General features: G+C 44.4%; 1 protein-coding gene across 1 annotated transcript in view; it reads right to left on the minus strand.

Moving 5' to 3' along the window:
• Window positions 1-15985, minus strand: part of STK10 (serine/threonine kinase 10) — a 173091-nt gene that overhangs the window by 57944 nt on the left and 99162 nt on the right. Inside the window, exons 5-7 of the mRNA XM_006884349.1 lie at window positions 6387-6459; window positions 5241-5435; window positions 4668-4749 (exon numbers count right to left, since the gene is read on the minus strand). Coding sequence (XP_006884411.1) covers window positions 4668-4749; window positions 5241-5435; window positions 6387-6459 — 350 coding nt within the window. The remainder of the gene's footprint in view (window positions 1-4667; window positions 4750-5240; window positions 5436-6386; window positions 6460-15985) is intronic.

Below are 15985 nucleotides of genomic sequence, written 5' to 3' on the forward strand. Positions count from 1 at the left end.
GTAAAGCTGGGGAAGTCATTTCATGACCATCATGTGTTGATGGCACCAAGTTTCAGAACAACATCGGCTGAGTCTGAGGTCAGAAAGGACTTTTATGAGGCTGGTTTTACTGCCCATGTGTTTTTAAAAAGTTTACCATCTCATTTTTTCTTTCTTTCTTTTTTTTGGTAATTATGAGGGTAACAATGACAGCAGGCAAATTCACTGAGTGCTTTCCACGCGCTATGCAAAGAAGATGTGAGGCACTTACTGACAAAGATAAAACTTCAGGGATGCATTGCACTGCAATATAAAGAGAATAAAAACTCTCACAACTGGGTCAACAAGCAACACCATGAGAAAGGGAGAAAATATTGAAATTGTCAAGGATTTCCTTTTATCTGGTTCTGCAGCCAATGGCCATGGAAACAGCAGTCATGAAAATCAAATGACCTATTGCACTGGGCAAACTGGCTGCAAAAGACATCTTAAACATGTTAGCAAAAATGTCACAGAGTACTAAGATTATTCCTGACTCATGCAACATTATTTTCAGTAATTTCATATGAATGCAAAAGCTGGACAGTGCATATGGAAGACCAAAGAAGAATCATGATGTTGGCAAAGAATATTCAATAGGCCAAGGAATGCTAGAAGAATGAACAAATCTGTCGTAGGAGAAGCAAAAGACGCAGGGCAGCAAGACATCATCTCACATACTCTGGGCATGTTATCAGAAGGGACCAGTCCCTGAAGAAGGACATAGTGCTGGGTGGAGAGTCAGGGAAAAAGAGGAGGGGCCTCAATGAGATAGATTAACACAGGGACTACAGCAGTGGGCTCCAACAGCATCACAATGATTGAGAGGATGATGCGGGATCAGACAGCCTTTTATTCTTTCGCCCTTAAGGTTACTATGAGCTGGAATTTGCCTTGGCAGCACCTAACAACAACACACTCTACATTGCCTTATTTATGCCTCAGAACGCTATGAGGTAGGCACTATTTTTACTCCTATCTAGAGCTATACCACGTATCTGCGCATGTGTTATATTGTGGTGGCTTGCACGTACGTGGCTATGCTGCTGGAAACTGCACTGAAGTGCTTGTTGCTGAGGGTCAGGGACTGCAGCCTTCAATATGGATTGAGGATCAATGTCAAGAAGACAAAGATTCTCACCACTGGGCCACCTGGCAGCATCAGGATGGTAGGTGAAGAGACTGAGATTGTTCACAGCTTTAGTTTGCTTGGCTCCACAATCAACACTCTTGGCACCAGCAGCCAGGAAATTAAAAGACGTAATGCCAATGGGAAAGTCTGCTGTTAGGGACCTCTCCAAAGTACTGAAGAGCAATGATGTCTCTCTGGAGACTAAGGTACGTCTGATACAGGCCATGGTCTCTGCAATCACTTGTTATAAGTCAGAGAGTTGGACAATAACCAGGGAGGACAGAAGGAGAATTGATGCTTTTGAGCTTTGGTATTGGAAAAGAGTGCTGAGGGTACCATGGACTGCCAAGAAAAGAAACAGATTCATCCTGGAGAGGGTTAAACCGGGCTGCTCCTTGGAGGAAAGGTTTCTGAGACTTCGTCTGACATACTTTGGTCATGTTGTATGTAAGGAGGGACCAGTCCTTGGAGAAGGACATCATGCTTGGGAGGGTGGAGGGCAGGCACAGGAGGGGAAGGCCCTCTGGGAGGCAGATTGATTCAGTGACTGGAGCAATCGGGATGAGTGTGTTGGAGATAATGAGATTGGCACAGGCAGAGCAGAGTTTAGAGCTGTTGTACATAGGGTCACTATGAGTCGCAAGTGACTCGACAGCACCTAACAACAACAACAGTAGAGGACCTAGAGCAAACAGGTTTCCGTGCAGCTTTCAGTCAAAGATAGATTTGGAAGAAAAACCTGGTAATCTACTTTTTTAAAAAATTGTTGTTGTTTTCATTTCTTTTATACTGGTTTATTTACAAAGTTCATATACATTGTTTTTCACACCAGATCTTGTCCAATTTAATAATCTCCTTTGAAAATTAGCCAGTATAAATCCTGTTGATCAAACAGGATATTGTCTGGTAGAGTGCTGGAAGGTAAGCCTCCTAGGTCAGAAGTCATTAAAACCACAGCTGCCCCTGCAGCAGACTGGAGGACGCCAGTGATGGTGAAGATGACACGGAACTGGGCCACATTCATTCTGTTTCACACGGGGTCAATCACAATGACAACTTTGAGGTTCCAGATAGGGTAAGGAATGTGCTTTAGACTAGTGCAAGCCCAGCCCTTAGCCATGTACCACACTGTTGTTGTGTGCCGTCGAGTTGGAACCAACCCATAGCTGACCCTCCCAGGTTTTCAAAGGCAGTAAATCACATGGGAGGAGAGTGCCCATCCCTCTCCCACACGGCAGCGGGTAGATTCCAAGGGCTTGGGATTGCAGTGGAGCTTCTTATCACAAGGCCACCAGAGCTCCCTGACATATGCCATCCTGCCTGTTAAAGCAGCCTGGACCAAAACGGAATTCAGATTTCTGGAAATGAATTACTAAGATTACTGTTTTAGTTACTGGCATCTGTTTTTTTCTGAATAAGCCTTAAGGATCTATGAAGATCCCTCAAGTGAGGGTAAACAGAAGGGACCACAACAATTGCCCTGCTCCCTAAACCTGAAGACTTGTCATTGGTTTGTCAGCAAAAACTTACCAAGTGTCCACTCCTCTCCAGCTAGAGATGTGCTGCTCTGAGATGCCTCTAGATATTTTTTCCTGGTTATCTATTCGTTATATTTATTTTTTTGAATTTTCTACTAGTTTATTTACAAAATATGAATACACTGTTTTCATGAACAAATTCTTTCAATTGCCCTCATCCCCCCACCCAACAAATTGTGCAACCCTATGATTAATCCCCTCCTCCCCCTGCACATCCTCATCCCTCTGCTTTCACCCTCTCCCACCCCTCTTTTGGACCCTTATACTCATTCTACAATAATGGTTTTATATTTATCCTTGTGGGACTGAGTTAGTTCATTCAGCATAATGCTCTCCAGTCCTTCCCAAGTTAGGTAATAATTTACAAAATCGCCCTCTATGAGGTGGATTGATTCAGTGACTGGGATAATTGAGATGGGAGTATCAGACACGGTGTGATTGGCACCATTTAGCAGAGTTTAGGGTCGCTCATAGGGTCGCTATGAGTCGCAAGCAACTCAAGAGCACATAACAACAACAACAACAACAACAACATAGTTCCTGCATGCTGCATAGTATTCCATTGTGTGAATGTACCATAATTTCTCAATCCATTCCATTGTGGTTGGGCATTTGGGCTGTTTCCATATTCTTGTGATGGTGAATAACGCTGCTGTGAACATTGGTGTACAAATCTCAGTTTGTGCCTCAGTTCTCATATTCTCAGGGTATTTCCAAGTAGTGAAATAGCTGGGTCATATTGAATGTCTATGTTCAGCTTTTTGAGGAATTACCAAACTGCCTTTCCAAATGGTTGTACAATTTTACAATCCCATCAACAATGTATAAGAGTTCCTTTCTTGCCACATCCTCTCCAACATTTATTACTTGCTGCCCTGCTAAACTCTGCCACTGTTACTGGAGTGAAATGGTACTTCATTGTGGTTTTGACTTGCATCTCTCTTACTGCCAATGATCTGGAGCATTTCTTCATGTGTCTGTTTGCCATTCGAATATCTACCTCTGTGAATATTCTTTCCATGGTACAACGACAGGCACATAGACCAATGGAACAGAATTGAGAACCCAGAAAAAGACCCAGCTATCTATGGTCAACTGATACTTGATAAGGAAATCAAAGCTATCAAATGAGGAAATTATGACCTCTTCAACAAATGGTGCTGGCAAAACTGGACTTCTACCTGCAGAAAGCTGAAACAGCATCCACATCTTACCCCATACACAAATATCACCTTACGGTGGATCACAGACCTGGGAGTAAAGTCCAAAACCATAATGTTCATAAGAGACAAACTGGGATCAAGCTTAGAAGCGTTAGTCCAAATATAAAGACACTGCCAAATATGACCAGAAATGCACAATGTGAAGAGGATAAAATTGATGAATGGGACCTTCTAAAGATTAAAGCCATGTGTGCATCAAAAACTTTTCCCAACAGGATGAAAAGAAAACCTACAGACTGGAAAAAACATTTGGTGATACCATCTCAGACAAGAGTCTTATAACAAATGTTTACAGAATACTCCTGGGCCTCTACAAGAAAAAGACTTATAACCCAATTACAAAATGGGTCTCTAGACCCATTTTCAATAAGACTTCCTGGGCAACAGTACATTAAAAAAACCCAACGTCTGTTATTTGCAGCCATTCATTTTGTTTAACCAGTATTTACTGCACACCTACTACTACTGCTACTTGCTGGAACACATAGTCAAAGCTCTGGCCACTCACTCATATCTGGACTCATCTAAAGGCAGATTTTGTGGTGAGTGGACTGTCTAGCCATGCCCACGACTCAGCATCCCTGACGTTCCTTAGGGCTGCAGTCTGGGAGGGGAGCAAGGCTGGGCTGGGCAGGGAACGCCTTCACCTTCCAGCTCATCATCTGTTTCTGCTGGCCAGTTTCCTCCCACCTCCAAAGGCAAGGTGGGGCAGAGCAGAGTGGGCAGCTGCACCTCAAGAGGGGAACCACCTCTCACCTCTAGGAGCTGTGCAGCACTGGGCCGAGTTTCTGGGTTCTTATCCAGGGCCACTTTCAGGAAGTCGCGGAACTCCACCGACCTGGAAGGACACATGTAGGCAGTGAACTGAGAGCAGCGTGGGAGAGGAGGAACCCTCCCCTACATCACAGATTCCCCTCTTGGGAATGATAAAGAATGACATCACAAGCTGAAACACAGAGGCCACGGGCACTGACAGTGTTTCTCCACAGAAGCACTGCATGGATGGGGAGACAGGGACCAGAGAGGGCAGGAACCAACTTGTGGGGCAGGCACTGAGAGAATCCCTGCAAAGCAATGCAAGGACTTAACTCCGAGCCAGATTCCCAGCTCAGGTTTGTGCCATGAGGGCGCTGGTGCTGGGCTTTGCTCCTTCAGAGAAATCCCAGGTTGAAAGCCCAGGGGCAGAAAGAAATTTGAGGGCCCAGTGATGAGTGACAGGTATGGCAAGTTCCAGCTTTGACCTCTCTCCTAACAGTGGCAACAGAGTCCTAAATATCATCCCCCAGTTCCACCAGCCCTGTCTCGGCCTGCTGTCCCCCAACACCTTACCATTTGGATGGGGTGAGCAGTGTGGGTGGATCCGACTTGGCGATCTTGAGCAGGACTCGCATGGGGTTGAGCTCATGGTGTGGGGGCTCGATCTGGGCCATCTCAATCAAGGTGATGCCCAAGGACCAGATGTCTGCTTTGTAGTCATACGGGGTGTCCTTCATGGTCTCACACATCACCACCTCAGGCGCCATCCTGAACCAACCAAGGCACAACACAGGGCTCAGAACCTGGCTCCAGGAGCATCTCGTGGAGATTCAAGATCAAGAACCACCATCACCCAATAGTTGGAGGCATTCCTGAATCACTCCTTGTAATACTTTGCATCTCAGTGTTTTCCTTACAGCCTTCACACCGAAAAATGCCTTCCAAGCAGCTCCACTTGAGTCCTGCTGCACTTCCTGATGTCTACCACAAGGTGGCGGCAACAACCCAGAGCACTGAATCCTGGGGATCGGGATGGGGGCAGGCGGGGAGGGACCAGCAAAAGGGAGGGGGTGGTGGAAAGAACACAGTGACATAAAGATAAGGGATGAAAGAGAAAAGGAGAAACAGGAATAAAAGGTTAGAGACAGAAATAAAGAGTAACAAGCAAGCAAGCCAGGAGCCTAACTAGACTGGGAAGATGAAAGTAATGTGCAAGAAAAAAACTGAACACAAGAAAACCCAAGAAGTGGTTAGGCATGGAACTGAAACAAACAGTTGTTTCCAAAAGTAGTATTAGTGTTAGTAGAAAGAAAAGAAAGCGCTGCAATTTAGGGAATTCCCAGGTAACTTCTGTGAGGATGGAAACGGGACTTGCTTTTGTTGTTCATTTTTTATCCCCCATTCCCATGTGAGCATCCAATAAAAACTTGCTGATCAAATCTAGAACGGAGGCATTTTTCAACGGATTCCAGTTTCATTATATAATTAACAAAGCACCTTCCACATATAGCCTTATGATGTTCCTATTAAATAGGCGCTCTTCTCTGCCTATTTTACAGATGAAGAAACTGAGCCCCAGGGACGCTAAACAATCTATTTAAAGTCAAACTAGTAAGCAAGAGGGGGCCGGTGGCCTCAAATGTGGAATCCTTGCCTCTGGCCTTTCTTCCTACAGGAGTATTTAGGTTGAGTTTAATCTCCAGTAGCTGCACAACTCACCAGTAAGGCGTTCCTATGAAGGAATCTCGTTTCTGCAACGTTTTCAGATTCTTGGCAGACACACCAAAGTCAGCTGCAAGAGAAAATTCCAGCTAGGGTAGTCTTCACGGACAGCCCCCCACCCACAGCCCCGGGGTGAAAAACCATCATGTGGACTCGGGTATTTACAGCTAGCTCCAATCAGCTGACAGATGCCATTTTCCATCTAAGAAAATTGTTGTTGTTGCTGTTTACTGTCAAGTCAGAACCAGTTCTGACTGACCAAACCAAACTGAGTCTGCAGCAAGTTTTTCAGAGGCAAAGCACACTGCAGGGGACTGCCCATCTTTTTCCCAAGGAGAAGCTGAAGAGTTCGAACTGCATGCCTTTGGGTTGGCAATGTAGCTTGGAGAATAATTTCTATTTTATACAGTAATAAAATTTAGATTATGAAATATATTTATATAGGAAGATATAGAACATATTCAAGATACATATATTTATGTTACTATAACCCAAGCCCACTACTATGGAACTGATTCCGATGCTTAGAGACCCTGCATTGCATTTCTAAGGCTGTAATCTTAAAGAGGAGCCCTGATTGTGTAGTGTGTTACAAGGTGGGCTGGTAACCAAAAGGCTGGCAGTTCATATCCACCAGCTGCTCAGTGAAATAAAGATGTGGCAGCTCCTTCCTGTTAAGATTTACAGCCTTGGAAACACAGTGGAAGCTTGCCATGCACTGGAACTAAGTAGAGGGCAGTGAACTTAGTTTCAGATATTAATTGTTTAAGTGAGCAGACCGCCTCATTCCCTGCCCCACTCAGAACAACTGATAGATTCCAAGCCTTGCCCTTTGGTTACCAGCCCAACACATAACCCCCAATACCATCAAGGCTGGACAAATGTGTTTGTGTGTGTGTGTACACACACACACACACACACACACACACACACACACACACACACACGTGTGTGTAATTTATTGCTGTACAGGTGCAATGGGCATATTTAAGATGAAATGGGCATTTATCTATTTGCTAATGAGACTTGAAATTGGCGAGAGCCATTAGGAAATTAGTTTGGCAAGAAACAGCAAGACTTAAAATATCCACATTCTTTTGACTCAGTTATTCCAAATCTAGGAATCTAACATCAGTGAAAGACAATTAACCATGTATAAAAAAAAATGCATAACTGTGTCAGTCACAAAAGTGCTGTTCATGTAAATATGTTAAAAAAAAAAAAGTGCTGTTCATACCAATGACAAGACCCACCAAATATGAGTAATCATTAAAACATTACATAATTGTTCGGTGCTGTTGAGTTGGTTCCACACCACAGAGATCCTGCGTACAAGAGCGTGGAACCCCATGTGATCCTGCACCATCCTCACTTAGACCCAAACCCAAACTTAACACCAAATTCCAAAACGCTGGGAGCAGCAGCAAGAGATTTCAAAACCTCTTGCACACAGTATAGAAGCCCCTTCAAGTTGATTCTGATGCAAAGTGACCCTCAGGTTTCTGAGGCTGTAAATCTTTATAGGAGATTGACCGACCATCTCTTCCCCAAGGAGCAGCTAATGGCATTCAACTGATGATCTTTTTGTTAGCAGAACGACACAAATACTATACCACCACAACTCCTCATAACTGACATCCTCCCTTCTCAGAAAGAGATAGAATACAGAGTATCAACACAGTGAATGTAACTGATATCACATTCAATCTGACACCTAAAAAATGTGGAACTGGCAAATGTTGCCTCATTATGTCTATTTCTACAATAATCTATTTTTAACGTTGCTGTTGTTATGTGCCATCAGGTTGCCTTCGACTCATAGCGACCCTATGTACAATAGCCCTAAATCCTGCTCTATCCTGTGCCAATCTCACTGTCTGACACACCCACTCCCATTACCCCAGTCACTGAATCAATCCATCTCATCGAGGGCCTTCCTCTCCTGTGCTCTCCCTCCACCCTCCTAAGCATGACATCCCTTTCCAAGGACTAGTCTCTCTTTGAGACATGTCCAAAGTATGTCAGACGAAGCTTCAGAATCCTTGCCTCTAAGCAGCAGCCTGGCTCCACCCTCTCCAGGACAAACCTGTTTGTTTCCCTGGCAGTCCGTGGTATATTCAATACTCTTCTCCAGCACCACAGCTCAAAGGCATCAATTCTCCTTTTTCATCCCTAGTTATGTCCAGCTCTCTAATGCACAGCAAGTAATTGCAAAGACCATGGTGAATTTTTAACATAGTGTGTCAAAAATAGAAAAGACTGAAATTGTCAATTATTTAATTTTGCTTCAATCCACAAACAACACCTTTGGGACCAACAATCAGGAGATCAGGAATATAGCATTGAGAAAGTTTGAGATCAAAGACTAAGATGCGCCTGATTAAAGTCACAGTCTTTCTAATCACTTGCTATGCATCTGAGAAGTGGATAATCAATAATGATGACAGGAGAAGAATCCATGATTTGAGCTGTGGTGTTAGAGAAGAGTGTTGAATATCCCATACATTGCCAGAAGAACAAATAGGTAAGTCTTAGGAAAAGTGTGATCAGAGTGCTCCTTGGAGGCAAGGATGGTGAAGCTTCATCTCAAATACTGTGGGTGTGTTGTTAGGAGAGGCTGTTCCTTGGGAAGGGTTATCATTCTTGGAAAGGCAGAAGGTCAGCAAAGGAGAGGAAGACCCTCACCAAGCTGGCCGGACCCAGTGTCTGTGGCAATGGCCTCAAATGTGTCCAGTATGATAAGGATGGGGCAGGAGGGGGCAGGATTTAGGTCTGCTGTTCACAGGGTGACTACGAATCGTACTCAACTTAAAAACGACACAAAAAACAGACTCACAAAGCAGTCAAGTAAGGAGTGGTAAGAAAGATACGTGAAAAGGGTAAACAGGAGAAGAGAATAATTAAGAAAAGCATATACAACTCCTCATAATGTCATTCATTGTCATTAAAATTAGTGTCTGAAGTATCTTTCATAACAAAATATTTACACACTATGGTCAAGGAGGAAAACAGAAAGTGCAGCTGAATGTACTGTAGGATCAGAATTATGCCTCCTCTTCTCTTCTCCCCATCCTCCAAAAAAGGGCAGAAGTATACACAGCTCCGCCTTGGAGGAAATACACTAAATTGTTTAAATGGTTGTCTGTGGGAGGTAAGACCAGGCAAGGTTTCGTCTGCTTTTCTGAATTGCTTAAGTTCCCTATAAACAGACCTGCATAACTTTCAGGATTAACAAAGAATAAATAAATAAACAGGATCTACCTTTAAACACACAGCCAACCGTACCACTAATTTCCCTTCATACACCCAGAGCTACAGCAAGCACCTCCCCTCCCCACGTTCCTGTCTGCGAGGAGCTCTGGTGGCACAGTGCTTAAGCATCTGGCAGCGGAGAAGACAGTGAGCAGTTCGAAGCAGCCAGGGAGAAGAAGGTGAAACCTCCAGTTTCCATAAAGAATGACAGCCTCAGAACCACACAGGGCTGTTCCTCCTCTACCCTCTGAGGAGGGTCCCCACAGGTCGGCATTGACTGGGTTTTGGGGGTGGACATTTTGGAGTCCTGGTTGTGTAGCATTTAAAGCACTTGTCTGTTCATCAGAAGCTGGGCAGTTCAAAACCCCAGAGGTTCCACTGAAGAAAGATGAGGCCATCTACTTCGGGAAAGATTCATTGCCTCAAAACCCCCTGTGGGGCAGCTGAACTCTGCGCTGTGGGGTCGCTGAGTCAGAACTGACTGGCAGGCAACAGACGGCAGGAGGAAATGACCGTGAGAGAACACCCAGGCTCCCCCCATGGTCAACTGTCCTCTGCCTGTGGAAACCGCTGGCCGCCCGGGGAGCCTCCAGGGGTCGTGAAATGAGCTGGCTCCACCACTGCTGTGCTCAGGGCTTTCATCACACACACAACTGGAAACTGGGGCGATGCATACGTCAAGCACGTGGCTGTGAACGGAGACCGGCTTCCAGTCTTCGCTCTGCATTTCCCTGACCTGTGCCTTCGAGTCCTGGTCAAGTATCACTCCAAGAGGGCGATGTGGAACAAAGCTCCCTTAGGCAGCTCAGAGTGTAGTGGGGAGAGGAACTCGGCAAACAAATGCACATGTATCAACATCTGTTCTGAACTGTGTTGTTATGTTACTTGGCTCTGATTTATGGGGGATTGGGCTGCCAATCCAAAGGTGGGTGGTTTGAATCCACCAGCTGCTCCTCTTTGTGCAAGATTTATAGCCTCTGCAAAGCCACTGGAGAGGCAACGGAAAGGGGGTTCAGACTCAATGGTAACGACTTGATTTGACTTGACTATGCATATCCGATGACAGAAAAAGAGTTGATGCTTTTCAACGGTGGTGCTGGAGAAGAGTGCTGAATGTCTCATGGTCTGTCAAGAGAACAAACTGGTATGTCTTGGAGAAGGTGCAGCCAGAGTGCACTGTGGAGGCAAAGATGATAAAGCTTCATCTCACGTATTTTGGGCCTGTTGCTAGGAGAAGTTATTACTGAAGGACTTCATGCTGGGGAAGGTGGAGGGAGTCTGAAGGAGAGGAAAACGCGTGACCAGTGGATAAAATCGCTTCAAACAATGGGCTTGCGTTGTGTCAGAGATTGCGAGGATAGTACAGGATAGGACAGGATTCAGATCTGTTGTTCATAAGGTCATTATGAGTCATACTCTACATGACAGCACCTAATACCAATACATAACAGAATGAAACACAGCTGGGCCGTGTCATCTTCCCTCATTGGTGCTTGTGCCCATGGTTGCAGTTACGGCATCAATCTACTGAGGATTGTCCTTACCTTTGCTCCCTTCTACTTATCCAAGACGATGGCCTTCTCTTGCAAACAGTCTCTCCCAACGATATGCTCAAAGTGAGTCCAAGTCTCAAAAATGTTCAGTGAAGTGTATGACTTTCTTTCTGGTGGTCTAGTGGGTATAAAGTTGTGCTGCCAAACCAAAGGGAGGTGGTTCATTCAAATCCACCAGCTACTCTATAGGAGAAAGTAATTTTTCACCTGTGTGATTTATGGGCTCTGAAAACACGGTGGAGAGTCAGTTATAAGTTGGTTCTGACTCAACAGCACACAGGAACAATTTCCAGAAGTTGCCAGCCCTTTCTTGCTAGTCTTTTATGATCCTGACATTCCATTGAAAACTATCAGTGTTTTGAAATGTCTGGTGTTTGAAAAACTTAGCGGCACAGCTGCCAGTATCATAGTAACATTTAAGCAGCACAGTAAGACTCAATGCAAAAGGACAGAAAATGAATGCACAGGGCTGCAAGAGTCTACACTAAGGGGAGACGGTGGTCAGGGATAGGAAGATGGGCCCAGAGGAACTACAGCTAAGAGCCTGTGAGCTATTAATTTATTCAACCAGTGGTAACCGAACTCTTATTATGTACCCTGTGCTGTTCTTGGTGCTGAGAACCTAGAAATCAAGAGAACGTCTGCCCACCTGGCTCTGAAGTCTCGTGGAGAAGCAGGCACTCAAATGGCACATCACCAACAATGTAACTGCTCATGTGAGAGGGGGTGGGAAGGGTTGGCGGGGACCACAGTGGATGTCATGATCTGCTGGTAGATTTTTCTACACACAAGCCGCTTGGAGAGAGAAAGGTGGACCAGTCTGCGTCTGTAAAGACCTAGAGCTTCTGTCAATCTGTTTGCTTTGGCCTCCATCACACCCTCGACGCGGACGGGGCTCGAAAGAGCAGATGAATGCCTGAGGGGCAGATCCATTCTGTCCCACAGGATTGCTCAAAGGCAGTTCTGACTTCCTTTCAATTATGTCATTTTCAAGGATGTTGTTGATACAGATTCACACATACTAATCACCACAATATTGTACTAAAGCACCAGAAAATCAGTGACTATAAAAATGCCAGCAGCCAAAGCAACTATGAGATAGCATCTCACCCCAGTCAGAAGAGCAAAGTTTAATAGAACAGCAAACATCAAATGCCGGTGAGGTTATAGAGAAACTGGAACCCTTATTCACTGTTGGTACAACCACTTATGGAAGGCTGTACGGCGCTTTCTCAAAAAGTTGCAAATAGAAATACTGTTTGACCCAGCAATTCCACTACTGGGTATATATACCCCAAAGAAACCATAACTGCCACTCAAGCAGATATATGCACACCCAGGTTTATTGAAGCTTTGTTCACAATAGCAAGAAGTTGGAAACAATCCAGGTGCCCATCAACAAATGAATGGATAGAGAAGCTCTGGTATATTCACACAATGGAATACTACGCTGCATTGAAAAACAAGGAACTCATGCAGTATTATTTAAAATGGGTGACCCTGGAGGACATTATGCTGAGAGAAATATCTCAGTCACAAAACGACAAATACTGCACAGTGCCACTATTGTAGAACGGGACTGACATTGGGGCTGGGGGGAGACTGAGAAAGATGGGATAAATTATGTATACTGCATTGAAACAGACAAGGGAGAGAACTGTTTAAAAGGAATATATGATCAGGTATTATTGTCATGGTGAGTCTAGAGCGAAGGCTGCATAGTGGAGTGGACTTGGGAGGAGGGATTGTGTAACAATGAAAGAATTTTTCTTTTACTTTCCAAAGAGAAGAACGAACTAGAGGGGAGGGATGGGCAGGGAGAAAAGTGCAACAATGAATGAATGGAAATCCAAAATCTCTGTAAATTTTCATTAAAATGAATAATAATAATAATAATAATAGCAGCAATGCAAGTGGTGGCACATCTTACAGTGCATGCAGGCATGATTCAAAGCGCCCTCGTGATTGGAGCACACGGCTGTTGTTAGGTGCCGTCAGTCTACAACTCACAGTGACCCTCTGAACTCAGTTGATCTGAACCTTGCCCTGTCCTGGGATATGCTCGAGCCCACTGTGTCCAGTCACTGTGTTGAGGGTCTTTCTTGCTTTTTCTGATCCTCCACCTTCCCCCAGGCACGATGTCTTTTTCCAAGGGCTGGTCCCTCCTCACAACATGCCACAGCCTGGGAGATGAAGTTTCACCCTCCCCGCCTCTAAGCAGCATCCTGGCTGCACTTCTCCAAGGCAGATTTGTTGGTTCTTTTGGCAGGTGTGGCCCACTTAGAAGGTTCAAAAGTAAATTAGCGTCATTTAAGTCTTGCAGGTATCAATTCATGTAAGCTGGGATGAAGAGAAATGTTTTTATTATAATTACAAGAATATTTTTATAAAAATAATAAAGTTCTGAGGAAGTACACAAAAATTTTATAAATAGTCATTCTGGTGTCATTCTTTGATAGTATCAGCCAGTGTGGTCTGAACTCCCTATGTCCTGATGGTGACACCACTAATGAACAGTCACTTAGGCCCAGGGTGAGGCTTCTTGAAGGCAGGTGGAAGGGGCTGCTTCCCAGCACAGCACACTTCCTGACTGACAAGTGAGGAGAAAAATAGAAGCCACCAATTTTCACATTGACACAGCGAGTCTCTGCGCCTCCTTCAGAAAGGCTCAGCTGAGTTCTTCCCCTTTCTCCAGCACTCCAGGTCCGACACCCTTCCCTGTATGAACTTTGTTTTTGGCCAAGAGTCGCCCTTCTGGTCTTGCAGGGGGCTCTGAGCCCAGGTGCCCCCTGACTGCTATTTATGAGACACTTCCTTCCTGGGAGGAGCTCTGGTGGCCCAGCCGGTAGGGACTTGCACTGCTTACTCCAAGGAGCTGGCAATTCTCTGTGGGTTCAAATACACCAGCAGTAAAAGGGAGAAAAATGGACAATCTCTTCCTGTGCAATTTAAAGCCTTTGAAAAATCCCCAAGAGGGTCAGCTATCAGTCAGTTCTGACCCGACAGCAATAAATGAGAACTGAGTTCCTCTTGGGGCTTCGCTGTCCTCTGATCATCAGGCATCTTCTTCTAAAAGAAATATTTCTTATTTTGTCCATTATTTTATTTTTAAAAATTCTTTTATACTGATTTGCGTACAAAGTTCATACACATTGTTTTTCACACTGGACCTTTTTGTCTTTTTGTTTTTTTTGTGTGGTTTGGGTGAAAATTTATAGACCATTTAGTTTCCCATTCAATAATTTATACACATCTTATTTCTCTGTATCAGTTGCAACTCCCTCAATGCAACATCATTCTTACTTTCTCCCTGGGTTCTTCGCTTCTCATTCCTCTGCCGCTTCCTATCTTCTGAATTTTGCTTGTGGGCAAAAGTCAACCCCTCTGGTCTTGCAGGGTTGACTGTTCTAAGAAGCACTTTCCCACAGTCTTCTAATTGGCTTTATAGGCCTGTCTACTATTTGCCTGAAAGGTTATCTATGGGATTAGGTTCAATTCCAGGTTTTAAAAAGGTGTCAAAGGGTCATAGGCATAGGGGTTTCACCAGCCTCTATCAGATCAGAAAGTCTGGTCTTTTTTATGATTTTGATGTTCACTCTGTATTTTTCTTCCCTTTCTGTCTGAGACCTTCTACTGTGATCCTGATCAGTGGTCAGTGGAAGCCGGGCACCATCTAGTTCTTCTAGTCTTGGGGTAGTAGACTCTGTGGTTTGTATGGTCCATTAGTCCTGTGGACTACTTGTTTCCTTACGTCTTCGATTTTCTTCACTCATCTTTGCTCAGAGGGAAGGAACCAATAACTGCCTCTTTCTTTTGGTGTGTGCTTTTTTTTTTGAAAGAAAAATTTTATACTGGTTTACTTACAAAGTTTGCATATATTGTTTCCCACACTGGATCACCCAGCCTTCCCTCCATCTATCAAATTGTGTGACCCTATTATCCTTACTCCTATCTTCCCCACTTGGACCTCATGTACGTTCTACAATAATGGTCTTATATAGTATTTTTCCTTATGGAACTGAGTTAGTGCACTTAGCATAATATTCTTCATCCCTCCCAAGTTAGGTAGTGATCTACAAAATCATTGCTCCTGTGTGTTGAATAGTATTCTATTGTGTGAATGTATAATTTCTCAATCCATTCAATTATGGTTGGATATCTAGGTTGTTTCCACATTGTTGTGATGGTGAATAACACTGCTATGAACATTGGTATACAAGTCTCCATTTGTGCCTCAGTTCTTATTTTCTCAGGGTATAATCCAAGCAGTGGAATTCCTATGTTCAGCTTTCTGAGGAAAAATAAGTGTCTCTTAACTGACTACTTTCAAGCTTTTAGTACCCTAGTCACTAGTTTCCCTTGTTCTTGTTTACTGTCGAGTCTGAACCGACCCATAGCTGACCCTCCGGTGGGCTTTCAGAGGCAGTTAATAGCATGGGAGGAGACTGCTCATCTTTCTCTCACGAAGCAGCCGGTGGTCTCAAACTGCGTGCCTTCGGGATTGCAGCACAGCTTCTTGCCACTAGGCCACTAGAGCTCTCTATTGTTGTTGTTATATACTGTAAAGTCACGTGTGATTCATAGCGACCTTATGTATATGCAATAGCTCTGAAGCCTGCCCTGTCCTGGGCCAGTCTCACCCCCATTGCCCTAGTTACTGCATCAATTCATCTCATTCTGAGCATGATGTCCTCCAAAGACCTGTCCCTTCCGGCCATATGCCCAAAGTATTGTGAGATGGAGCTTCAAAATCCTAGCCTCTATGCACACCCATGTTTATTGCAGCTTTGT

The sequence above is a fragment of the Elephantulus edwardii genome, unplaced genomic scaffold (genome assembly GCF_000299155.1).
Source record: "Elephantulus edwardii isolate Elephantulus edwardi_28Jun2011 unplaced genomic scaffold, EleEdw1.0 scaffold00033, whole genome shotgun sequence".
Taxonomy (NCBI): domain Eukaryota; kingdom Metazoa; phylum Chordata; class Mammalia; order Macroscelidea; family Macroscelididae; genus Elephantulus; species Elephantulus edwardii.